At 37.7% G+C, this 26,138-nt stretch overlaps 1 protein-coding gene across 2 annotated transcripts; it reads right to left on the reverse strand.

Moving 5' to 3' along the window:
- Positions 1-1,980: 1,980 nt before the first annotated feature.
- Positions 1,981-25,221, reverse strand: SGCB (sarcoglycan beta). 2 transcript variants are annotated; one of them, XM_027836627.1, is made up of 6 exons: positions 25,165-25,221; positions 18,089-18,298; positions 16,779-16,964; positions 15,819-16,010; positions 15,325-15,456; positions 1,981-3,885 (listed from the first exon to the last, which is right to left on the reverse strand). In XM_027836627.1, the coding sequence occupies exons 1-6, from the start codon at positions 25,201-25,203 to the stop codon at positions 3,682-3,684; spliced, it is 963 nt and encodes a 320-aa protein (XP_027692428.1). In that variant the 5' UTR covers positions 25,204-25,221; the 3' UTR covers positions 1,981-3,681. The 2 variants fall into 2 exon arrangements, with proteins under 2 accessions (XP_027692428.1, XP_027692429.1); XM_027836628.1 differs by lacking the exon at positions 25,165-25,221 and adding an exon at positions 19,151-19,229.
- Between the last annotated feature and the right edge of the window lie 917 nt (positions 25,222-26,138).

Here is a 26,138-nt window from a genome sequence, read left to right on the forward strand (position 1 = left end):
TATAAAATAGATTGTTTTATTTACTTTCAGGGTAAACAGTGAGAAGGGACTGGGAGGGAGATAGGTCTTCAGTTGACCACTGAAGTCTTCCAGGAGAGTCCTTGGTCCTTCTGAAGCAGTCTGGAAACATTAGGGCCAGGTCCTACTACATCTACCTCACGTTAGGTAGTTAGCAAGCCCTCTCCTCTCCAACTCTCCTTAGTTGGCACTGCCCGGCCTGAGGGCATGTGCAGTGCAAAGTGTGCCTGCTTTGTGTTCAGGATCAAGGCTGCAGTGAAGTTGCGCAATGCAACAAAGGCAAGCACTGCCAGAAACACCTTGGATTCATTACGTGTTGGATTTCTAACTAATTTTTGGTTGTTTCATGTTCAGAAACCTTTTACTGTTGCCAAATTTTTCATGACTCCACATGGGGTCATGACCCACAGTTTAAGAAGGGCTGTGAACCAGTACCCTTTCATTTGAGTTCTATGAGAACAAATTAGTCCACCAACCTATGCTTACCAGGGCGCAGTGAGGTGGTACGTACTAGGAAGTTGGAGGCTAGCCCCCTCAGTAGACACCAAATTATTAATAATAAGCCCTTGAAGACAAATACTAGGAAACTGAAGGCTAGCCACCTCAGTAGACACCAAATTATTAATAATAAGCCCTTAAAGGCAAATGCGACAGCAATAATGATGTTACATTACCAAACTATATTTAATTGTACTAATTTTGATGTGATTTTTCAAATAGAAACCTATCAACACATAACCCTTAACAAATTAGCAGAAATTTATTTATATCATCTTTATTGTAAACAGAGGTCATTAACATTTAAATCAACTAAAATTAGCAATATGGAACAGATTTATATAATTATTTTTTGTATGGCAGAATTGGTAAACACCAATATCTTTGAAACAGATTACAAATTATCAGCATTTCAAAGGTACAATGGTCTCTTTAGTGTCATGTTTAGCACCACTGAACTCTCACCTCCTAAAAATGAATTTAATTACCAATGCGCAACAATAATTACTACACAAACTGTAATTAAGTAATACAAATATATATATTTTAAACTGTGTAGACCAGCAAATTATATACAGGAAGTTCATGCTTTCCATAATATCATAGATTTAGAGCAAAAGGGTTCTTAAATGCCATCTAGTCCAAATCTCTCATTTTATTAATGAGGCTAAGAGAGGTGTGACTTGTCCAATGTTATCGAGCTATTATATGGTAGAATTGGGATTTAAACTCAGATTCTTTGAGTCCAAATCCAGTGCTCTTTCCAATACAACACAGTCTTTCTATGAATTGACTACTTTTTCTAACAATCACTGAAGGCCAATCCTGGGTTTCAGAACTTTACCCATTCTTGGAAAGGAAGATTTAGACTCAATATGAGGGAAATGTCCCAGTAAGGAAAGCTGTCCCCAGTAGAATGGGCTGTCTCTGGAGGTAGGTGATTCCCCTTCACTGGAGCTTTTCAAGCAAGGCAAGATGACCACTGAGGAAGGGCACTATAGAGGGGATTCCTTTTTGGTTTCCCTTATACCGCTAAATCTATGATGGCATGAACTTGGTTTCAGGATTATAGGCAAGCACCATCTGGTGGCAAGAGAGAGTAACGTCGAATTTCTATTTAATCAAAGCTACATGGATGTGCAGTGATCCTCCCTTCCTTCCCTTTTTTGCTATTTGGTTTTCCTATGTTGTTTACAGGAACGCACTGCAGCAAAAAGTGGGGGCTGCTTACTTGTAAAGTATTTTAAAATGCTATCCTTTGCAGTTATTTGGTAAACTGCACCAAATGATCCTATGTAGTCAAAAGCACTTGGGATGGGGGAGGGGGGGCAAGCATATATATACACACACATACATGTATAGACACATATATAAATAAACCAGAAACAAATGACAAGATTTCAAAAAGAATTAAAAACAGATTGTGTGATTATTTAATAAACAATATTGTGTAATAAACTTAAACAGTTTGTATAAAATATTTATTTTAATAAATCTGAATAAAGCATATAACTATGTAAAAAGAATAGCAGGGGGAACTTGAATTTAACGAGATTTCCAAGTGGAGTATATATGGAAGGGCAAAGTGCTAGCAAAATTGCTGCAATAATTAATAGAGGCCACAATTCTATTATAAATATTTAAAGTGCAACTTTCAGGATTAGGAAAGGATTCAATGGTTATTTCAATTAAATTTAATGAACCCACGGTAGTGTTCAGGTTTTGATGAATATTTTGCTTTTAAACTATTTACATAGACAACAGTAACACTAACAAATACTGGTGGGTTTTTTTTTGACTTCTTTGTCCACACAATATAAGCAATCATTAAAAAATGCTTGCTAGATTAAAACACTATGTAAATGTAAGTTTAAACCTATTTCCTGGATAAAAAAGAAATAGGTGGAGCCTGTGGTTCATCACTGATGACTAACAGTAGGCCAATAACTCACTTTAAGGGTCCCTTAAAGGGGCTTGTTTGGCCTATATATAAATAATATTTAACGAAATAATAATAGTACAAATAAGAAATGTGCTAAACACAATTGAACTATTGGTAGAATGGGGAGTAGAGGAGGATTTTAAGAGTGGAGACTGTAAGCCTACTTTACTAATTTAAATATTGTTTGTGTTATTCTCTACTATGGAAAACAACTGTATAGGGCTTATTTTAGTGCAATGCTTTGGAACCAGCTTATTTCTGATTTTTAAATTTGGCAATGACTAGTCAAATTTTCTTGACTGACTTGAAATTTATTTACTATCTCTTCTGTTCTACTTAGGTGAATAAATTTTGTTTTCTTAAAAAAAACACAGACACACACACAAAACCTTATAGGTTAGTTTGAATTGGTCTTTTGAAGACCAAATACCTTCTTTTTCATCTTCTTAGAGCTTCAGATTAGATATTAAAACATTTCCTTATATTATTCATGCAGTACTACCAGAATGAAACACTGAATTAGTATTACGTGATAGTATAGTAATGCTTAACAGTACTTTAAGTAAAAATCTTATGTCACAAAATATTTTCTTCAGGACTCCTAACTAGGTTTCTATTTTCTTATTACACATCACATTTGTTTAAAATTCCTTTGATCTCACTGACATGTAAGAGAGACTCTGGCCCATGATTAATTCAGTATGAAATCTCAAGTCATTATTCTTAGAAGCCCAAACCACATAGAGTCTATAAATAAAATTTTAATTTTTCCAGATTTTAAAAATATATGTATATACACATTGTATATCTTTTTAATAATTCAGTGAGTGGTCAGTCCTCATAATTATCAAAAGCTTACTTATACTGAGTCTAACAGCTAAACCAGCCCTTTGTTCTGTGGACAAGAAATTATGTTTAAAAAACATTTTTCTTGAAATGTCTCATTTTGATTTTATTTATTTCTCATAATATTTAAAAACAGGTTTGTCTGATACCCAGCACAGTATAATTGAATGAAAAATTTTAAGGTTCTGGCTATTTTCATTCAGAATATTTTAAATTTAGAGGTTATTTAACAAATCTATGAATGCTTGGCAGTTAAGATAACTACAATGCATTATCATAAACTCTGTAAAAACGATGGCTTGCATGCATGCAGTTAAAAAAAAAGGAAAGACAAGTATAAACACACTGATGACTTTCTCTCTCTCTCTCCAGCTCATCTAATGTGTGTTTCCACAAGGGTTGTCTGAGATTTGGCAGCCCATATTTTGGCCTGTCACCTGTACTTTGAACAGAGTTCCATCTGCACACATACACAGCTTGTAGCGTACCCAGTCACCATTATTTAACTGATCTCCAAAGGAAGAACTTGGTAGGCGAGAGGTGCTGACCATCACAGATCCATTTAGGATGATGCTGTGTTCCTATTGGGAGAATAATAATATGGTTCATTTACCACCAACAGTAGTATTGGGAACAATAGCTAATAAATGCAGTTTATTGCAAAAGTAATAAGAAAAAGGGATTACAATAGACAAATGAGTTCAAATTCAACTAGAAGTCTTCTGTCTTAACTTTAGAGTTTGATATATGACAGTCAACCTGCCAAACATTTTGTTTTTCAACCACTAAATTAGTGCTGCACTAGAATTCTCATGGCTATGATAGATTTATAATTAAAAAATGAAACTCAGTTCATTGTCATTTATAAAGTCTAATGCATACCAAGTCATAATATAGGGCTAAGGAATGGACCTATGACTTCACTGGTACAGAGGAACTGCCTGGATGAGGAAAATTCCTTTCTACCAGTACAGGTCAGCCCTTTCTCTGTTAGTCGAGTTGCCTAGGACTCTGAGAGGGTAAATGACTTGTCTAGGGTCACAAGACCAGTACATGTCAGAGGCCACTTTGGGACTCAGGCTTGGTGGTTCTGAGTCAAGAACATAATGCTGCCTCTCAGTCATACTACTATTACGTAGTACCAATTATGCTACTGACTAAAAATCAGCACAATGATTTTGATAAACAATATGAGGAAACATGTTTTTCTTAGTGGTTAGGAAAATGATTTAATTCCTATAGGTTTGTTATAATTATACATAGGATTCAAACCAGTTTTGTATATCTAAATATCAACATTCCAAACAAAATTTGGTATAGACCAGACCTTTTTACAAGCTACTGCCCCTGAACCTTCTTATGTAGGTATTCTAGATGACTTTTTTTGTGGGACCCTGTTGTAATGTTATTATGTGAACTATATTTAAGTTAAATAAAACTATTTTGGATATAACCTGTTAGTTACAAAAAGTAGCATAAAGTTAATTTTTCACTATAGGATTTCAGTAAGATTGTATTACAATACTTTTAAAGTATATAATAGTGTGATGGTTCATCCTGTTTAACCAAATTAATATGTAATTTTGGCCACAACTAATATTTTGGACCTAAAAGAAGTACTCATTTGAGCTTTTGACCCTTTCTTCGTATTGCTCTTGTCATTAAAGAATCTTCTTCAGAAAAGAATTTTCTCCTGTCAGTAAGATGAATCTGATAACATAAGTCTAAATAGTTATTTAATAAACTCCTACTTTACAGATCTTAATTGTATATAAACAAAAAAGGAATATGCATGCTCAAAAATACTGGCAAGAAAACACTTAAGAACCATAGAAATCACGTATTTCCTCCTGCTGTTAGCAGATACACAAATTTGTAAGACTGTATATACATCGATTGGCCTGACCATGTGATTTTATTGATTTAGAGAACTCGGGGTTATGAAACTCCCTTTACCAAATGCAGACTGGTAACTGTTTTGCAATTTATGGCCTAGAGAGTTGCTTGGGTCATTGGGAGATTCAGTGATTTTCCAGTGTGAAGTAATCAGTCTGCCAGAAGTAGGCCTTAACCCAGATTTTCCTTGTTCTGGGGCTCACTCTCTAGCTACTATATTATAGTGCCTCTTAAAATAATATACTGAAGGGAAGCATTAATAAAAGGCTATTTATTAAATTGTTTTAAAATTTTATGTTTTTGGTGCTACACGATCTGATTTCTTTAGCTGTATCTTAGAACAAATGAAGTAACAGTGACTTTCAAACTCTGTACTGATTCTGCCACCTAGTGGTCAGTTTAATCTCTTAGAACTTTATATTATAAAAACAGTATATTATGAATTTTTAATTATTCACTGCTCCCATAAGTTGAATTATAAGTCTTTTAAATTTAATTTGTTTTTATTAAACAACAGACACAAAGTGCTTTCATAGCTATGGTATCATTTGTCCCTTTAAGGGTTAATATACTTCAAAGATTAAAATGGCAAAATTATTTCCATTTTAAAAAATGGAGAGACTGGGGCTCAGAGATGGTTAAGGAGTCATGAATAGAACACAGGTCTTTTTTCTCACTGTATTGATCTTTCTAGAAGATAGTATCTGTGATCCTGATGTGGATGTTCCTCCAGCTATACAGACTGCAACTCATCCACATTTGTGCAAATCCCATCCATTTTCTCCCATAAGTTTGTCACAGGGGATCCGCCCAATATGCCAAGGCCTTCTTTGACTTTTCCTGACATAACAAGGATACAAGTAGAACACATGGATTATTCCTTATTCACACCACAGTTCTACCCCATCTTTTTTGACCATAAGATTTCTTTGGATAGTCTTCATAATTCCTTATTAGTTTTGCATTGCAGCCTGTTCACAAACACTATAAGCTTCTTCACTGCCCTAGGAGTGGGACAATAAGCATAGAGGGATTTTGTATTCTATGTCTTTCAGTCAACTGTGTATTGGTGAAGACATAGTCCACAGTGGAGTACCACTTGCAAAGGCCTGGCTATTTCCTTCACAAATGATGCTCTTGATGTCTATGTAGATTACTCTCATAAATGTTTTACACAGAGGGGAGAGTAGGCATGTAAGTTTGGATATGTTGACATTTTTTTTCAATTGCTTTTTTCTCCTTATTAGTACAGTTCAAGATTCTTTCCATGCCTTTGGTATTTTATCTTCTTTATGGACACCTTGTGAATTGATGCCTCAATGCCCTTACAATTTTGTCGCCTACAGAATGGATCTGCTCTATGTATATGTGGTCAAAGCTGTTTTTCTTGACTTTATCTTCTTAAGTGTCATTTCTGCATTCTCCATAAGCACATCTGAGACTGTGAAGTTAGAGTCCAGGTGTGGCTGCTCCCTATCCTTAATGGTGAAAAAAAAATTATTCAAAAAGTCTTTGCTGAACTACTTCATTTTCTTCTGTGTGTTTTCCTTCTATTTTCCTTAAATGTTAGAGAGATGAATTTTAAGTTGGTCCTCTTGCCAAGATTTCTTTTTAAAAAAATATTTTCCCCAATAACATGTAAAGACAATTTTTAAGATTCATTAAAAAAAACTTTTTTTGAGTTCCAAGTTCTCCCTCTCTCCCTTCTGCCTTCCCTGAGACAATAAGCAATTTCATATAGTATATATGTGCAATCATGCAAAACATATTTCCACATTAATCATGCTGTGAAAGAAGCCACAGACCAAAAAAAAAATGAAAATAAAAAAAAATAGTATGCTTCAATATGTATTCAGACTCCATCAGTTCTTTCTCTGGAGGTGGATAGCCTTTTTCATCATGAGTCTTTGGAATTTTCCTGGATCATTGTATTGCTGAGAATAGCTAAGTCATTCACAGTTGATCATCTTAAAATATTGCTGCTACTGTGATAATGGTCTGGTTCTGCTCATTTCACTTTGCATCAGTTCATCTAAATCCAGGTGTCTCTGAAATCATCCTGCTTGTCATTTCTTATAGCACAACAGTATTCCATTACAATCATATACCACAACTTATTCAGTCTTTCCTCAACTGATGGATATCCCCTCAATTTTCAGCTCTGAGCCACCACAAAAAAGCTGCTACAAATATTTTTTGTAAAAATAGTTTTTTTCCCTTTTAAAAAAATCTTTTTTGAATACAGACCTAGTAGTGGTATTGCTGGATCAAAGGGTATGTATGCACAGTTTTATAGCCCTTTGGGCATAGTTCCAAATTATTCTCCAGAATGGTAAGATCAGTTTACAACTCCACCAACAGTGCATTAGTGTCCCTATTTTCTCATATCTTCTTCAACATTTATCATTTTCCTTTTCTGCCCTATTAGCCAATCTGATAGATGTGAGGCAGTACTTCAGAGTTGTTTTAATTTGCATTTAGGGCATTTTTTTCATATGACTATATGTTTTTGATTTCATTTGAAAACTGCCTGTTCATATCCTTCGACCACTTATCCAATTGGAAAATGACTTATATTCTTATAAATTTGATTCAGTTCTCCACATATTTGAGAAACGAGACCTTTATCAGAAACATTGGCTGTAAAAATTGTTCCCTAGATTTCTGCTTTCCTTCTAATCTTGGTTGCAATGGTTTTGTGCAAAACTTCTAAAATTTAATATAATCAAAATTATTCATTTTACATCTAGTAATGCTTTCCATCTCATTTGGTCACATATTCTTCGCTTCTCCATAAATATGACAGGTAAACTATTCCTTGCTCTCCTAATTCGTATATGGAATCACTCTTCACGTCTGAATTATATCTTATCTTCTTACCAAGATTTCTTTAAACTTGTTTTACCTTCTACTGCTTATCTTTGCTCTAAAGAAAAAACATTTATTAAACACTTATTACATGACAAGTACTGTGTTATGACGCAATACTGCTTTTAATTTCTAATCATCCTCCTCCGAAAGATTTTACAAATGAGTTGACATTCTAAAGTGGCATTGCTCTTGGATGTGTTTTTTTTCTTGATAGGTTAAGACAAGTACTTGTCAAGATGCTTTGGGGAATCTTTTTGCATCCTTGTTATGGTAATTGTTCTACATTGGTTAAAACTTCCATATGAAATTATTATAGTCAATATCAGTGTCCTTTTTTCTATTCCTAGCCTATTTTCATCAATAACTTGGTTATACAGGTCAGTTGTATTCATATTTTTCTCATTTTTAATCTTCTAGTCATGTATTAACTTTTATCTTCGCTGTTAATAGCTTGGTGATCTGACTACACACAGATGACTGATACAGGAATGACACCAAGAGGAGTGACAAATTGTTGTGTATTAAAATAGAATCAATTTCACTTTTGTGCTGTTGTTAAGTGCTCATCACATATAGCACATTTGGATTCTTTTCTCAAAGAAAATATTCATGATTTACACAAGTGTGAGGCTTCTGTGTAGTGTACAGGTCTTTGACCTCTCTTACTGCATTTTTTCTGATTCATATTTCCAACAAATTCTCACCATCACAGTGATGGAATACTATTGTGTTATAAGAAATGACAAGCAGGATGCTTTCAGAAAAATCTGGACTTAGATGAATTGATAGAAAGCGAAGTAAGCAGAACCACGAGAGCATTGTACACAGTAACAGAAAGACTGTTCGATGATCAGTTGTGAATGATTCAGCAATTCTCAGCAATACATTGACCTAAGTCTAAGACAATTCCAAAGGACTTTGACTGAAAAATGCTACCCACCTTCATACTGATGGGAGTATGAAGCATACTTTTAAAACTTTCTTTCTTGGGGGGGGTGGGGGTGGAGCCAAGATGGTGAAGTAAATGCAGTGACTTGACTTAACTCTCCCCTGACCCCCTCCAAATACCTTTCAGAAATGACTCTAAACCAATTCTAGAGCAGCAGAACCCACAAAAAGACAGAGTGAAACAGATTTCCAGCCCAAGAAAACCTGGAAGGCTGACAGGAAAGGCCTGCTGCACCAGTGTGAGAGAGGAGCCAGTCCAGTGCAGGCCGTGCCAGGGCAGACCGGGCCCCAGCAAACTTGGAGCAGGCCTCAGGGCAACTGAATCACTGGCAGCAGGGGTGGTTTTCAGACTTCTCAGCCCACAGACACCAAAGATAACTCAGAAGGTCAGTAGGATAGGTCTTTGGAACCTGGGTGAGAGAGGAGCGTAGTCCAGCACAGGCTGTGCCAACACAGCCCCAGCCCCAGCCCCAGCCCCAGCAGACCAAGAGCAGGCCTTGGGAGTGACTGAATCAGCAGGGGCAGCAGCAGCAGCTGCTTCCAGAGCTCTCAGCCCACAGACAGTAAGGGAACAACTGGTGAGAAGGAGATTACAGGGGTCTCTTTGCTAGCACTGAGGCAGGATGCTTTTGCTTTGTTCATACTTGGATCAGGGTTCCAGTCATAGATGGCAGTCTTGGGGTGAGGAGGAGCACTAGTATAGCAGAGCTTGCAGCAGCAGTGGAATGGGGATCCTCCTCACAGTTTCAGGGCAGAAAAGAGTGCTTGTGGTCACTCACAGACCAGAACACCGGTCAGAAGAGGAGTAAACACCTCTCTTTAGATCACACCATCTTGGAAGAACTGAAAACTTACACATCCCTAGAAGTATCTCTGAAAACAGCTGCACAAAACCCCTGAAGCTTGGGACAGTTTGCCCTTTACCCTGGAAGAAGAGCCCTACTTTAACAAGGAGTTAAAAGTCAACTAACAGGCTGGAAAAATGAGCAAACAACAGAAAGAAATTCTGACCATGCAAAGGTACTATGGTGACAAGGAAGATCAAAACACACACTCAGAGGAAGAAAACAAAGCCAAAGCTCCTGCATCCAAAGACTCCAAGAAAAATGTGAATCAGTCTCAGGCCATGGAAGAGCTCAAAAAAGATTCTGAAAATCAAATAAGTGAAGCACAGGAAAAACTGGGAAGAGAAATGAGAGTGATGCTAGAAAATCATGAAAAATGAGTCAATAGTTTGGTAAAGGAGACACCAAAAAATACTGAAGAAAATAACACCTTAAAAAACAGATGAAGCCAAATGGTAAAAGAGGTCCAAAAAGCCAATAAGGAAAAGAATGCCTTAAAAAGCAGAACTGGCCAAATGGGGTCCAAAAGCTCACTGAAGAAAATAATTCCTTAAAAATTAGAATGGAACAAATGCAAACTAATGACTATATAAGAAATCATAAAACAAAACCAAAAGAATGAAAAACAGGAGACAATGCAAAATATCTCATTGGAAAAACAACTGACCAGGAAAATAAATTCAGGAGAGAGAATTTAAAAATTATTGGACCACCTGAAAGCCATGATCAAAAAAAGAGCCTTTCTTTCTTTCTTTCTTTCAGGAAATTATCAAGGAAAACTTCCCTCATATTCTAGAACCAGACGGTAAAATAGAAATTGAAAGAATCTACCGATCATCTCCTGAAAGAGATCCCAAAATGAAAACTCCCAGGAATATTATAGCCAAATTCCAGAGTTCCCAGGTTAAGGAGAAAATACTGCAAGCAGCCAGAAAGAAACAATTCAAGTATTGTGGAGCCACAATCAGGATAACACAAGATTTAGCAGCTTCTACATTAAGGGACTGCAGGGCATGGAATATAATATTCCAGAGAGCAAAGGAGATAGGATTACAACCAAGAATCACCTACCCAGCAAAACTGAGTATAATCTATGAGGGGGGGAAAATGGACATTTAATGAGATAGAGGAATTTCATGTGAGAAAAGACCAGAGCCAAATAGAAAATTTGACTTTCAAATACAAGACTCAAGAGAAGCATGAAAAGGTAAACAGGAAAGAGAAATCATAAGGAACTTAATAAACCGTTTACATGCCTACATGGAAAGATGATATTTGTAACTCATAAGACCCTTCTCATTATTAGGGTAGTCAGGAGTACCCTATGAGGGGTATGAGTTCAATATGAAGGGATGATGTCTAACAAATAAAATTAAGGAGAGAGGAATGTACTGGGAGAAAGAGAAAGGGAGAGGTAGAGTGGAGTAAATCATCTCACATAAAAGAGGCAAGAAAAAGCTTTTACAGTGGAGAGGAAGAGTTAGGAGATAAGAGGGAGTGAGTGGACTTTACTCTCATCAGAACTAGCTCAAAAAGGGAATAACATACACACTCAATTGGGTACAGAAATCTATCTTACCCTACACAAAAGTAGGGGGAAGGGGACAAGAGAAGGGGTGTAGTGATAGGCAGATTGGGGGAAGGGGTAGTCAGAAGCAAAACACTCTTGAGGAGGGACAGGGTGAAAGGAGATACAGAACACAGAATAAGCAGGGGAAGGGGGGATAGGATGGAGGGAAATAGAGTTAGTTTTTCACAACATGACTATTATGGAAGTGTTTTGTATAATTACACATGTATAACATAAATTGAATTGTTTGCCTTCTCAATGAGGGAGGGTGGGAAGGGAAGGAGAGAATTTGGAACTCAAAGTTTTAAAAATGAATGTTAAAATTGTTTTTACATGTAATTGGGGAAAAATAAAATACAAAATAAAAATTTTTTAAAAATCTTTTTCTTTTTTGGTCTGTTTTCTCTCGTAACATGACTAATGTAGAAATATGTTTTGTATGACTGCACATGTATAACCTATATCAAACTGCTTGCCATCTGGGGTGGAGGGGAAAGGAGACGGAGAGAATTTGGAACTCAAATAAAAAACAAATGTTAAAAATTTTTACATGTAATTTAAAAATTTTAAAAAAGTACTGCAAAAAAATTCTCATCATTCTGATTTATGTCTACTGTGCACTGAATTAACTATGACATATAAAAAGTTCGAGAGACATAGTTTCTGGGTAACTAATAATTTTATTAACCACAGTAGCAGATAATTCATAGAACCCATTCAAAGCTGATATGCCCTCAGAAGAGTGGCTGTTACTGAGGTTGGCAATTAACCTGATTGGTTAACAAGTAATGAGAGAATGGATATTACAATGAGAAGTGGATCTATTCTAATGAGGGGCAGGGGGACCTTACTGATTATGTCACTCATGGACAAAGAAAGACTATCTCAAGCCAGACCACCCCCGGCCTTGGGCAATCTAGTTTGCCTGAATGGAACACAACGGAAAAAAATTCACCTTAGACTAAATTCTTTTGTAAAGTTCTCTAGTTGGGTGGAGTCTCCCATACAGGATCAAAAGGCATATACCCCAGGGATTTGGGTAATTTTATTCATCAACAATGTCCTTCAGAGACTGAAAGACCCACAGGTTTATGAAAAAATCCTGGTCTTAATTCAATAATTGATTATTAATATAAAAAAGAAATCAGTAGATGTTGACTTAATTAGGAAGATCCAAGTGAACCTTTACAGAGTTCTTTACAGAAATTTATCTATCTCTTCATCCTCTGCAACAGGTGTTGTTTAATATTCTGCAATTTAATATTTAATATTCTGCAATTATTTTTTCATAGTGGTCTTTTTGCAGATACTTAGTATAAATATTAATGAGCAAATGTCCTACAAAATTATGCTCTGTGGTTTTTTTGTGCACAATAAGAGAAACTTCAGTAATCAATATGGTATTATAGAAAAAGTACTGGCGAAAGAGTCAAAGGATGAGAACTCAAACTCTGCCACAGATCCTACATGGATGACCTTGGACACATTACTTAACTTCTTTGACCTCAGTTTTCTCATCTGCAAAGTGGAAGGATTAGACTATATCTCTGAATTACCTTTCAGTTTTATGTCATCATGAACTGATCTTTTTTCGTCTAAGAAAGAACCTGTCATTCGTTCCTTTAGCTATGCCATTCTTTTTTCTGGTTTCATTTATAGCATGAATTTCAAGACTGATATGACCTTACTTCCTCCTTTATTTTTTTTATACACACACACACACACACACACACACACGTATACATGTATATAAAAACATTACTGTACCTATCCATCAACAATGTAATCACTTTTTTTTTAAAGGCAGTTGGGGTTAAGTGACTTGCCCAGGGTCACACAGCTAGTAAGTGTCAAGTGTCTGGTCTGGGGCTGCATTTGAACTCAGGTCCTCCTGACTTCAGGGCCGGTGCTCTATCCACTGCACCACCTAGCTGCCCAACAATATAATTACTGAATGCAATGACTGCTCAACAAAGTGTTCATTACTGCTACTTAACTCCTTAGCAGAATCATATTTTTAGTCATTCTTTTATAACATGAGAAACATGCCATGCATACTTTAAAAATTGCTTAGGAAAAATAAATAATATCATATTCCCAAAAGTCCTATTTAAAAATGTATTATCAAATTATGTAGAATATTAAGACTTATTTGGAGTTCCTTGCCTTTTGACATAGAATATGGTTATGCTGCTTGATTTTTTTTTTTGAAAAATAACTTTAATGAACTGAGACACAGAAAGTTCTCAATAAGTATTTGAATGATGACAATGAATATTTATTAAAAGTAGCTAATATCTACCACAGGAAAGAATAATTAGCAAATGCATTTAATTGCTAGGTTGTTTTTATTTCCAGAAAAAGTTTTATTATTCAAACCCCTTCAAACAACCTGAAACTACTCTCTCCAAGGTACCTCTGCCCATTGTTAAATCTGCCCTTAATTGTTAAATCCAATGTTTTTTCCCTCAGTCTTCATCCCTCTAAACCTCTTTTTATCAAGTGACACTTTGGACCATACCTTCATCTAGATGCTTTCTCTCCCCTGGGTTTTTGTGACACTACTCTCTCTTGGTTTTCCATCTACCTCTCTAGACACTTCTTTGTAGTCTCTATATCCTGTCCTTTTCTGTGGTTGTTCCCCAAAGTTCTGATCTATATATATGTATGTATGTATGTATGTGTGTGTGTGTGTGTGTGTGTATACACATACACATACATACATGCAATATCCATCCTTTCTTTTTCCTTCATTGAAATTTAAGCTCCCTGCAAACAGGGATTGTTTCATTCACTTCATTTGTATCCTCAATATCTAGCATAGTAGTAGCTGTTTAAGAAATGCTGATTGATTGATATAATTCCTTTTACACATTCTATGTTCCAGCCAAATCCACTTACTTGCTTTTTCCTATATGGGACAAGTCATCTCCTGTCTTCAATCCTTTGTACAGACTGTCTCCCTGTTCTGGAATACAGTGTCTCCTCATTCTACGTGAGCCTCCTACAAGGCTTGGCTCAGGTCTAACTCCTATATAAAGTCTTTCCTGATCCCCCTAATTCTTAGTATCCTCCCCCTTAAATTACTTCCCATTTACTTTGTATGTATTTTGTACTGATTATTAGTGTGGCTGTTTCTTCCCATCAGTAGAATGTCAAGCTCTTGAGGGTAGGGACTGTTTCATGTTTGTCTCTGTATCCCTAGCACCTAGCACAATCGCTGGACATGATTAATAAAAGTTTGCTCAATCAATGATTCAACAAGCATTTATTGATTACTTTCTACTAAGTCCTGTAGACTAAGGATACAAAGACAAAGATGAAACACTCATATTCTACTGGGGGAAACAACTGTCTAAGTCTAAGTCTAAACAAGACAATGTGAGGGTGGGAAAAAGGCGCCAGTAATGGGGGAAATCATCAAACTCAGATGGAAGGTGGCACTTAAGCTGAACTTTGAAGGAAGCCAGGAATTACAAGAGAAGGAGTTGATGAAAGAACCAACGAATAAATATGCTCTGGTTGGAATTGAGAGCATGCGAAAGTGTTTGGTAAACCTAGCCTTCTGGTGTGAAACACAAAAGTTACAAAGTTCAAATACATTTTTTAAATCTAAATATAATTTCCTGTGGATATATGTGATCAATGTGGATGCCTTTTAAAAAACCATTCATCTTGAAAATGGAAGTGCAACTAGAAATATATTTTATGAACTTGATATTTGTTCTCTTACACTGTGGAATTGTAACTGTGTATGTGAATAAGTAATTTCAAATAATTTATTTTTGATTTCTTAAAATTTGGAAATTTAACAGCAATAACAAAAGGGAAATGAAGTCTTATAAATTCTCATACTGGAATAATTTTAAATTCATTTAGTATATACTTACAGCTTTTAATTCCATATTACCACCCACGTGAAATTCAATGGTTTTGCCCATAATGAATACACCTTCATTTCCACGGACAATGGCACGTCCATCAACTTTTATATTTAAATCACTTGTAGCATTACTGGTAATCTGAAAGAAAAAAAAACCACCAAAGAAATGTGTTAAAATATGGTTTATAAATCTGTGTAAGAATTATTACCATAAATAGTCACCCTATGTTTGTGAGATATTAATTTTTAATTCAAAAGGAAGAATTTCCCTGGGAATTTTGTAAGGTAGATATTATGATGTCTATTTTGAAGATGAGGAACTGAGTGACAGAGAGATTAAGAGACTTACCAAAGGAAATATATCTCAGTATTCTTCTCTTTACATTAAACTATATATCCTTGTACAATACTAAATTACATAAAACCATACTTTCATTTTAAAGAACTGGATAATAACTCCACCACTGTTACTCATATAAAAAGCAAAAATAAAATCCATACCCTTTCAGTAGATGCTTTTTGTACATTTAAGCTCTTTACTCCACTTGGCAAATGAAATTCATGGGTTTCATAGTCTGTACTGAATAAAATATTTTGAGTCCTTGGGTCAAAAAACTGCATGCCAATGTCACTTGTAATAGAAGTTTTGTTCTTTTCTATACTGAGTTTCGTTGTTCCTTGCTGAAAAACAATCTTTAGAAACATACTTTATGGTGAATATAGTTTCAAAACATATCATAAACAAAATCCATGGAATTATATTAAAAACATCCCTAAAAAAACTAGAGAGATTCTCTGCAGCCCTAATTTTGCACTATATGGAAAAGAAGCTGCTATAAAAGGATATCTTGTGTATTTGCATAATGGGTAAAGGAGTAGGGAACGGCTACTCCTAGAGACACAAAACAAATAGTTCACGGCTCTTCAGCATTAGGGTGCTGAGAGATATCTGTACAGGTACCTAATGGTACCTGGAAACTTTGCAAAGGAGAAAGATCATGTGATAATAAATACTTGGAAATAAACTATGTCAGGAAGCATCCTTGAGCAATGTAAGTTTTCTGGACTGAGAAGGTACATAATAGCCACCTTCACCTGAAGTAGAGGATGAGTACAATGCATATTCTTAATATTTTAGTACTGAAACTCCCCAGGGGAAAAATAATCATATATTGTCAGAGAATAAAGTATGGAATTTAAAGAAAACATCATGTTTCCCTATTAAGGTTAGATTTTCTAGTAAAAATAAAATGTTTATGGATTTTCTATAGAGAAAAATTTTGGCTTCCAACACTATTCCTAAAAAACTCTACAAATCATAGAGTTGGAAGAGACTAAAGAATTCATATGGTTTAATGCTCACTCCATGTTTAGTAATAAAAATGAGCATGCATTTTTAAATAAATAACTTATCTCTAACATCCCACTCCCATTTTTGCTTTAATTAGTATGATAACTTACCGGTTGGTTATTGCCAGTGATAACCAAATTTTCATTACGTCTGCCTCCTACTGTGCTCTTATAAAGAGGATGTATAACTCCCATATCAGATACTTGTTTAAATCGCAGCAGACCACTCTCATGGAATTCCATACTGTCACAGCCATTGGGTCCAATACGGATCACAGCCCAGATAACAAGTGTTATCTAAAAAAGTAAGATAAACTATTACATTCAGCATAACATCAGACATAACTAAAAGGAAAAAAGCCACAAATCTCCCCAAATAAAAAAAAGAAATAAGTGCTTTCTAAAAGAAATGGGGCACAAATGTTATAATCATAGAAATGGCATACTATTTATAAAAGACTTTTAAAGAATGTGATTTAAATAATAAATATGAAATAAATTTGTAAAAACATACGAAGTACTGGGAAACAAAGAAATCAATATACACATTAAATATAACTAGGAAAGGAAAAAGGTATGCCTAAATACTAAGTTGAATGAGCAGAGAATGGTAAGGGGTATAATAGGTAGAAATGATAGTATGTACAACATTTTGTACCACTAGTTTCTCACTTCTCTATGGAGAGGAGGATGTGTTTCATTATTTGCCTTCTGGAACCAATATTGTTCAGTGTATTTGAAGTGAGTTCAGCTGCCTTTTTATATTGTTTACACCTTTACATTGGTCATTATGTATACTGGTCTCTTGGTGGTTCTTTCTTTTCTTTGCGTAAGTTCGTACAAGTATTTCCAAATTTCTTGCGTTGTTCATATTCATTGTTTCTTATGGCATAATAATGTTCCATTACATTTATCTCTTCTTCTTAAGTAATTTCCCAATACTAACTCATCACAGAATAAACAGAAGATGGTGTGGAAGGAGTACTGCATTGGGCGCTGGAAAATATTCTTGGGAAGCAGCACAGTCAATAGAAAGCGCACTGGATTTGGAAATAGAGGATGTCGGTCCAAAACCCAGCTCCGCTTCCTACCTAAAAGACTAACTAGTCTTTTAACCTCTTTTGAATTTAGCTTCCTTATCTATAAAATGGAGTTGGGCTAAAGGACCTAATGAATACCCTTCTACTTCTGACTCTATGACCCTAAGACCTGAGTTCAAATTCCAACTATTTCACACAATTTACTAGCCCTGTGACACCAGGCAAGTCACCCAATCTCCCTCAGCCTTATTTGTCTTTTAAGAAATGAAGGAAGCAGTTCAGATGACCCCAAGACTGAAAAATCAGAGGAACAAATGAATACTTTATGCTAATCATGGACAACATAAAGAAAACTTTAAACATTCTGTATGTTTTACTCACAATTAAATTGATGACAGCCAAGATAAAAAGGAGAACAATCACACAGATGGCTAAATTGCCCTTTCTTCCTCTGAGGCCAGTTTTATGGAGCCGATCTTCATCAATTGGAATATAGCCAGCTTTAAAGTTACTGTTATGCTCTTTATTAACATTTCTTCGCTCAACAGCCTTCTCCCGCATAGACTTCTTTACAGGACCATTAGAACTTTGCTAGACAATGTAGAATACCACCAAGTTAATAAGCATACAAATTCATGCTCAAAGTAATAAAAGTTGACCTACCAATTGGAATTTTCACTAGTAATGAAAAAATAGATTTTGTATAACTTGCATCTATAGCAGCCAGCTACTCTATTTTATTAATTAATATAGAGTAGAAGGTTCACTTCCATAATTTGCTATATTATGCCCACTTAACCCTGATTGTCTCACGCAAATAAATAAATAAGTAAATAAATAAAAAAGGTCTATGGTCATATAATGCTGCGGGTAAAACCTAGTCTGCCGTTGAACTGCAGGGAACTGTGAGCTGATATAAAAGCTTTGGATGACCATGTGACACAACGGGATTTGAGTTGAGCCCTAAGAATGAGTAGTATTTGGGAAGTGTATGGAAGAGAGTAATGTGTGAAAAGACAGGAAAGGTGGGAGGGGCCAAGTTCTTTAAATACCAAACACAGGAGTTTATAGTTGGTCCTAGAGTAATAGGGGGTTGTTAAGAGTTTATATTGAGTGTGGGGGGAGGAAGGTTATATGGTCATGCCTGTGTTTTAGGTAAATTATTTTGATGTTTATATGAGGCATGAACTTAAATAGGGAGAGGTTTGAGGTAGGGAGATTGGTGAGAAATGCTAAGGGCCTGAACTAGGGTGGTGACTGCATGAGTAGAGGAAGGGGGCTTATTTGAGTGATGTCATGGACACAGAAATGTTTAGGGAGAAGATTTGGCAAATGATTGGATGCATGGGGTAGGAATGGAGAGTTGAGGAAGACGGAGGTTGTGAACCTGGGTGACTGGAAAGAGGGAGGTGTCAGTAACAGGAAAATTTGTACAGTGATTACCTCTTCTTCCTGGTACATGAATGGGCAAATCAGAGATAAGATGATAGCTCTACTCTCTCACTCTTCTAAGATGTTCTGGGAAGTGGCCCCAGGTAACTGGAATAACCATCCTGTGTGGGGGCTGAAAAATAATTGATGAGTGGGGTACTCCCTGAGCTCTGAACCCAGGAAGGAGTATGTAAATAGGAGGTATTCTGTGTTAGCACCAGAAAAGAAAGGGCATGACAACAAGTTAAGATGATCCAAGATGGGGCTGGAAGAAGAGTCTTACTCGTAAAGTACAAGGTCTAAGGCTGTGGAGCCAGTGTGCAAAATGGGGTGTAAGTAAACAGACACTCTGGTCTGAAGGTGCCTTTGGGCTATAAAAACATTTGGTTAAGACAGAGACTCAAGAGTGTCCTTGCCTGTGGGCTGCATTAGAGAACTGATCCACCAGAGAAATAAATGAGGACCATCTGCTCGAGGTTAATGAGAAACCTAGAAAACGAACAGAACAGAGAAAGGGACATATGATACCTCCCCCTGCTGGGAGCTGAGAAAAATGTGAAAGCACGGCAAAATGAAATACCAATCAGTGCTATCTGCTTAGAGTTCCTGGAAAAAGAGCAAGGCTGTGCAGATAGATAAAAGGAGCTGATAAGGTGCCTCTAGCTAGAGCCCTACTAAGGGTAACGCTGAATGTCACTGAGACTGTACTCTGTGTGTGTGTGTGTGTAGAGGGCTGCTCACTGATGGGTATTATAATTATTGGTTCTGATCCAAGTCCCATCTATTTCTCTTAACTTATGATGAAATTTGGGCCTTGAGACCTTGAGTGTTTGTAAGAGAAAGTGGTGGAAGTTACTACATCATTTGGGTGGAAATAATTAACTACAAAAGTGAGAAATCACCTATAGTAGGCTTGAGGCTGTCATATTTTAAGGGAGCCTCTAATACAAATTAACTCGGAAAAAAAAAAGAAGTATCCCAAAGAAGCTACAAGACGATCTCTTGCGAGTTCAAATTTTAAAAAGACATTTACAAAAGATGAAAACAAAAACATATAACCAAGGATGAATAAAAGTGGCCTAGAAATAGTGTCCAAAAAGCTAAAGCCCAGAACAACTGAAGTTTGTGAGGGAAAAAAAGGTTAATAGCAAATTAAAAAGCTTACTGACCAAGTCTTAGTATATATTTTGGTTTAAAAAAAAAGTTTATTTTCTCCTTCCCTCACTCTTAATACATGGACTTGTATACATGTGCCTGTATGATACATTACCTTTTATAAATAAAAGGATCAGTGTGAGAGAAACTAATCAGCTAAATCCTAGATAGTTGCTTAAAAGATCTGGAGTAAGTGATTTGTCCAGAGTCATAAGGCTAATAAATGTCAGAGGCAAAATATGTAGCCAAGTTTTATTGGATTCTTGCTGAATATAACCTCCTTGAGCACTTGACCTGCTCCCATTTTTCTATCTGTATCCCTAGCACCTAGCACAGTGCCTGGCACACTATAGGTACTTAATGGATACTTGCTGAATTGAAACATAAAATCCTCTGTCTTTAAAGTTCTATAAACTCAGGCTTCTTCCCACTTTTCCAGGCTTCTCATACCTTACTCCCTTCCATATATTCTGTGATCCAATGATTTGGTTTCCTTGCTTTTCCTTGAACATGATATTTCACTTCTGGACTCCAAGCATTTTCTAGGTCTATTTGACATGCCTGGAACTCTCTCCCTTCTCATGTCCAGACACTCGGGTTCCTTCAAGTTCAAGCTAAAATCTCATTTTTTCAAGACCTTTCCCAGTCCTTTTACTGCCTTCCCTCTGAGAATTCCTGGATCTAAGACCAACAAAGGAGCCCTTCTAAGGAGCCTACTCTACCACAATGCCACTCACTTATGTGTACTTAAATGACTATGATAGTGATTTAAAGTTGGTGACAGAACTAAGAACAAGAGAAACTGAATGTTCAAATGAAATCCAGGCTTCCCAGTATAAGGAAAAAGATTTCTAAAGAAAACAGAAAGCAAATTGAGGGAGCTCTTTGAGAGGAGATGACCAAGTTAGATTTGCTGTTCTCGAGGACTCAAGAGATTAGGGGAGCTCAGGGAAAGGCCGGCTTACACTGGAGAAAGAAGTAGAGTGGAACAAGAAGCAGTGGATGAACATTTTGGCTAGCTAAGAAGAACCCATATCAGAAACATATTGGGCTAGGGTAACTAGACAGAGTCATCAAGAATGAGGGGATCCTTAAGTAAGACACTTCCAAAGTTAAGTCACTGGACTTTAAATCTTTTCTGTTTATAAAGACTGTTTATAAAGATAATTGTTTATAAAGGTACACCAGGACTTTTAAAAATGCTCATGTTTTTAGTAGTTTTTGTTACATTCAAAAAAAAAAAAAGAAACAAGAGCAATTTACTGTTGAGCAGGAGAAAAAATGAGGGCTATTCTTGCAGTTGTAACCACAAGAGGAAGTACCAAGGCTTAGGTAGTATCAGTAAAGAGAACCTGGCATTTCATAACACACTTTCTATTATGTCTAAGAAAAATAGCATGGAAATTTAAGATCAGGCAGGAAAGCAGATAATAAAAGAGTCACAGTATGTTTTCTGAGATAACAAAAGTGGATGCCTATTGATTAGAGAATGTTGAATAAATTGTGGTATATGAATATAACGAAATATAAGAAACAGCAAACATAAGGTATTTAGAAACATACAAAAGATTTCTATGAACCAATGTAGACTGTAAAGGACAAAATCAGGAATACATATATATGTATATATATATGTGCGTGTGTGTGTGTGTGTGTGTATGCACAAAATGATATTGTTGTTAACAATTAAATTAAAAGAACACTAAAACAAAGCCAAATACTGAGCAACTGCAATGATCATCTTGGCCCCAGAGAACAGATGATAAAGTGAATCTCCCTCTTTTCAGTGGAGAAATGGGGGACTCCAGGTGTGAACCATTACATATGTGATCAAACACGGTCATTATATCAGTTAACTTTGCTTAAGTTTTTATTTTACTTATTTTTTTGGTTATAAAGGTCACGTTCATTGGGTATCACTTCAGTTCACTGTGAGTTTCCCCCAAGAATTTGTCCTAGGTTCTCTTCTCTATAGGCATCTTAAACTCAATTAAGTCCATAACTGAACTCATTAGCTTTTCCCTCAAACTTACCCTATTACAATCAAGGGTACTGCCATCCTGTTGATTCTATCTTCAGAGCATCTTCTGCATAAATTCCTTTATTCTTGTGATACTACCACCATATCACCTCAAACCTGGACTCTTGCAAAAGCCTGCTGGTTGGCCTTCTTGTCCCAAGTCTCCCCACTACAATACATTCTCTACTCAGCTGTCACCCTCCTATTCAACAATCTCTACTGGCTCCCTATTATTTCTAGGATCAAATACAAAATCTTCCGTCTTTAAAGTCCTTCATAACCTGACCTCTTCCTATATTTTCCAAGCTTCTTTATATGCTATTCTTCTCCACATCTTCCGTGGTCCAGTGATACTGGCCTCCTTGCTCTTCCTTGAATATGATCCTTCACCTCTGCATTCTGAGCATTTTCTCTATTTCCACGTCTGGAACTCTCTCCCTTCTCATCTTAACTTCTTAGCTTCCTTCAAATTTCACCTAAAGTCTCAACTTTGCAAGTCCTCCTTAACCTTATTGCCTTCCCTTTGGGGTAATCTCTATAATTTATTTCTTATCTATCACTTTTGGAAATTGTTGTTAGAATGTCATCTTCATTAGACTGTGAGCTCTTAGAGGGCAGAGACTATTTTTCTTTGCATTCTTTGTATCACCAGCACGTAGCAAAATGCCTTACATACAGAGGGCACTTAATAAATGCTCGTTGACTGACTGGTAGGTAAGTATAGCTAGAAAAGACTAAAGAAAAAAAAAAGCTTCAAGATGAGACTTGAAGGAAGCCAGGAGACGGAGAGAGTTCTAGACATGTCGAACAGACATAGAAAATGCTTGGAGTTCAGAGGTGAAGTAGCATGTTCAAGGAAGAGCAAGGAGGCCAGTATCACTGGATCACAGAACATGTGGAGAAGAATATGTGGAGAGGAGTAAGGTAAAAGAAGCTTAGAAAGGTAGGAAGAGGTCAAGTTATAAAAGACTTTGAACACACCAACAGAGGATTTTATATTTGATCCAGGAAGTAACAGGGAGCCACTGGAGTTTACGGATTAAGACAGTGAGAACTGAGTGGAGAATGGACCCTAGTGAGGATTCTTGGGGCTGGAAGACTCACCAGTAGGCTATTCCAAGAGTCTATGTGGGAGGTGATGAGGGCTTGCACCAGCATGGTGGAAGTGTCAGAGAAGAAAAGGGCATACACAAGAGATGTTCTGAAGAGAGGATCAACAGAACTGGTCAACAGATTGGATATGGGAGAGGAGAGAGAATAACTCCTTATTCTCTTAAGAATGACACTTTGGTTGTGAGTCTAGGTGACTGGGAAGATGGTGGTATCCTTTTTTTTTTTTTTTTGTCAATTGAAAGAATTCATATTGCCTGTCCATATGACACAAACTTCAAGACAGATAGTAATTAAAATGAACAATTCTATTGGCAAACAACAAAATACGCAAGCAATCGAGAGAAATATTGTCAAATATAAAGGGAAAAAAATTGAAATAACATAAGACTATTCTGTACCCACCAGAAACAGCATGAGGGAATGGAATGTGTTTTGAAGAGCAAAAGAGCTCAACTTAAAGCCCAAAATGACATACTCTGTAAATGTGAGATTCATCATTAATGAAAAAAGATGGATTTTCTTTTATTATTATATTTATTTTTAGTTTTCAACATTCACTTCTGTAAGATTTTGAGTTCCAAATTTTTTCCCCTTCCCTCTCCTCCCCACTCCCCAGGACAATCTGATACAGGCTGAAGATGGAGGTATCCTCAACAGTAATAGAAAAGTTAGGAAGAGAGGAAGGTTTGGTTTGAGGGAAAAGATAATGATTTCAGTCATGGACTCGCTGAGTTTAAGATGTCAATGGGACATCCAGTTTGAGATGTCAAAAAGGCAGCCGAAGATATGAAACTGCAGGTCAGCAGAGAAGTTAGGGCTTGACAAACAAATCGAAGAATCATCTGCTCAGAGATAATAATTGAATACATGGGAGCTCATGAGATCACCAAGTGAAATGGTATAGGAGTACTTAATTTTTTAATGAACAGAGTTAAAAATTAGCCATTGAACTACTTAGTGGTTTTAATATGAAATGGGATTAACGATCAGAGGTTTCACATTTTTCAACAATACTAAACATGACTACATTTTTCTGTAGTAATCACATTTTTTTAAAGAAAAAAAGAGTGGGAGAGGCTTTAAGTTCCTTTGCTGATTATTTTTGCAGACCCATGAAGAAAAATAATAGGTTAATAATATATGCACTAATATATTGATATATCTTCTTGAGAGGATTTTTGAAAAAGAGTTTAAACTACATATGAGGAGATATATGATGCCTTTATTTCTAGCCCAGTAGGATCCCCTTATGGGCTGGGATTAAGTCTCTGAAACCTGAGGAGGAGGGAGGGTGGAGACTGGAATGACAGGACCGGGTGGGGAGGCAGGCTGACATCCCGCGAACAGCTGACGGTGCTGGAGCCGAGGATGAAGGGCAGTGTCCTGCAGCAGGGTCTCTATATTTACAGGCAACTTTTACCTGCTTCCCTTCAGTAAAAGGCCCCCCCTCCCCCGCCCCGCCGCCTAGGCCCCGGGGCCGGCCCGCTCCCTCCCTCTCTCCCCGAGGCCTCGCGGCTCAACTCCGAGCCCCCCCCGCAGAGCTGACGGCTGGGCCCCCGGGGGGCCGAGGCTAGCTCTGCCCAAGACCCCGGGGGAGGCGCGGCAGGTCCTGGGGGGAAGAAGCGGCGTCCCGACCCCCTTCCCTCCCGAGGAAATGAAGCCGCGCATACCCCTCCCCGTCCCGGGCACCAACTGCGGGGCAAGGCCGCCTCCACGCGCCCGTTCTCACAGGACTGACCTGCTCCGCTGCTGCAGCAGTCGCCGCCGTCGCCGCCATGTTCCCGCTCCCACTCCCCCGGCCGCCTCCGCCGCCCGCCCGCCCGAGGCAGCGCCTTCAGCCCCCGCCCGTCCCCCGCTTCGCGCCCCTGCGCCTGCGCCTGCGCCTGCGCCCGCGCCCGCGCCCGTGCCCGCGCGTCGGTGGCGGGAGCGCGAGCAGCGCGTGCGCGCAGACGCCCCCTCCCCCCCCCCCCCCCTCCCGGCTGCGCCAGGGCTGTGGCGGCTGGGACCAGCGGCTCGGAGAAGGCCTCGCCCCGGCCCCTCGGCCGACCCACGACCCCACAGTCAGACCCTTGCCCGAGGCCTCGTCCTGCTCCCCACCCTTGCGCCGGGCGTCTCTTGAGCGACCACTCCGGCCGTCCCCTCACCCCTCCATGCCCGGGGTGGCCTGTGTAGTGAGGCTGAGGGGCTCCAAGGAGGCCCCAGAGAGATACTAAGCCCACAAAGGTGGTTGAACTCCTTCAGAACAGACGCAAAATAGACTGGATCCTATGGGCTGGTTATGGGGGCAGCGACGCTGTCAGACCCCCGGGCATATGTGGACCACCTTCATCAGCCTCAGGGTGGAAAGGTCCTTAGAGATAACCTAGTTCCATCTCCCCTCACCAGTTTTACTTTGAGGATGCTGAGCCACTGGTCACAGGGCTAGTTAGTGCAAGTGCCTAGAACAAGAACCTCGTGGCTCGTAAAAAAAAAAAAAATGATACCTTTTGTGTTTATATCACCTTTGTTTCCAAATATATTACCCCTCCCTAACCCGGATACCCATACCGTGTGACGGATTTAGAAAGAAAAAATAAAGTCAGGAAAAACTAACCGATATTTCAACCAAATCTGACTTAGGATGCAATATTCCATACACATAGCCCACCCTCCCCTTTCTCTTCGCCTTGCAAATAAGAGAGGGGTCCTTATTCTCATCTCTTCTTGGATCCA

The sequence above is a fragment of the Vombatus ursinus genome, unplaced genomic scaffold (assembly GCF_900497805.2).
Source record: "Vombatus ursinus unplaced genomic scaffold, bare-nosed wombat genome assembly UNPS02014818.1, whole genome shotgun sequence".
Taxonomy (NCBI): domain Eukaryota; kingdom Metazoa; phylum Chordata; class Mammalia; order Diprotodontia; family Vombatidae; genus Vombatus; species Vombatus ursinus.

What these genes read in the sequence shown, in the direction of transcription:
- SGCB (XM_027836627.1), bottom strand. Translation starts at nt 25,203, where the DNA reads ATGGCGGCGACGGCGGCGACTGCTGCAGCAGCGGAGCAG. An exon ending in TCACTGGCAATAACCAACCG is followed by an intron (nt 16,011 to 16,778) that starts GTAAGTTATCAT and finishes ATGTTTCTAAAG; the next exon opens with ATTGTTTTTCAGCAAGGAAC. An exon ending in GTAATATGGAATTAAAAGCT is followed by an intron (nt 3,886 to 15,324) that starts GTAAGTATATAC and finishes TTCTCCCAATAG; the next exon opens with GAACACAGCATCATCCTAAA.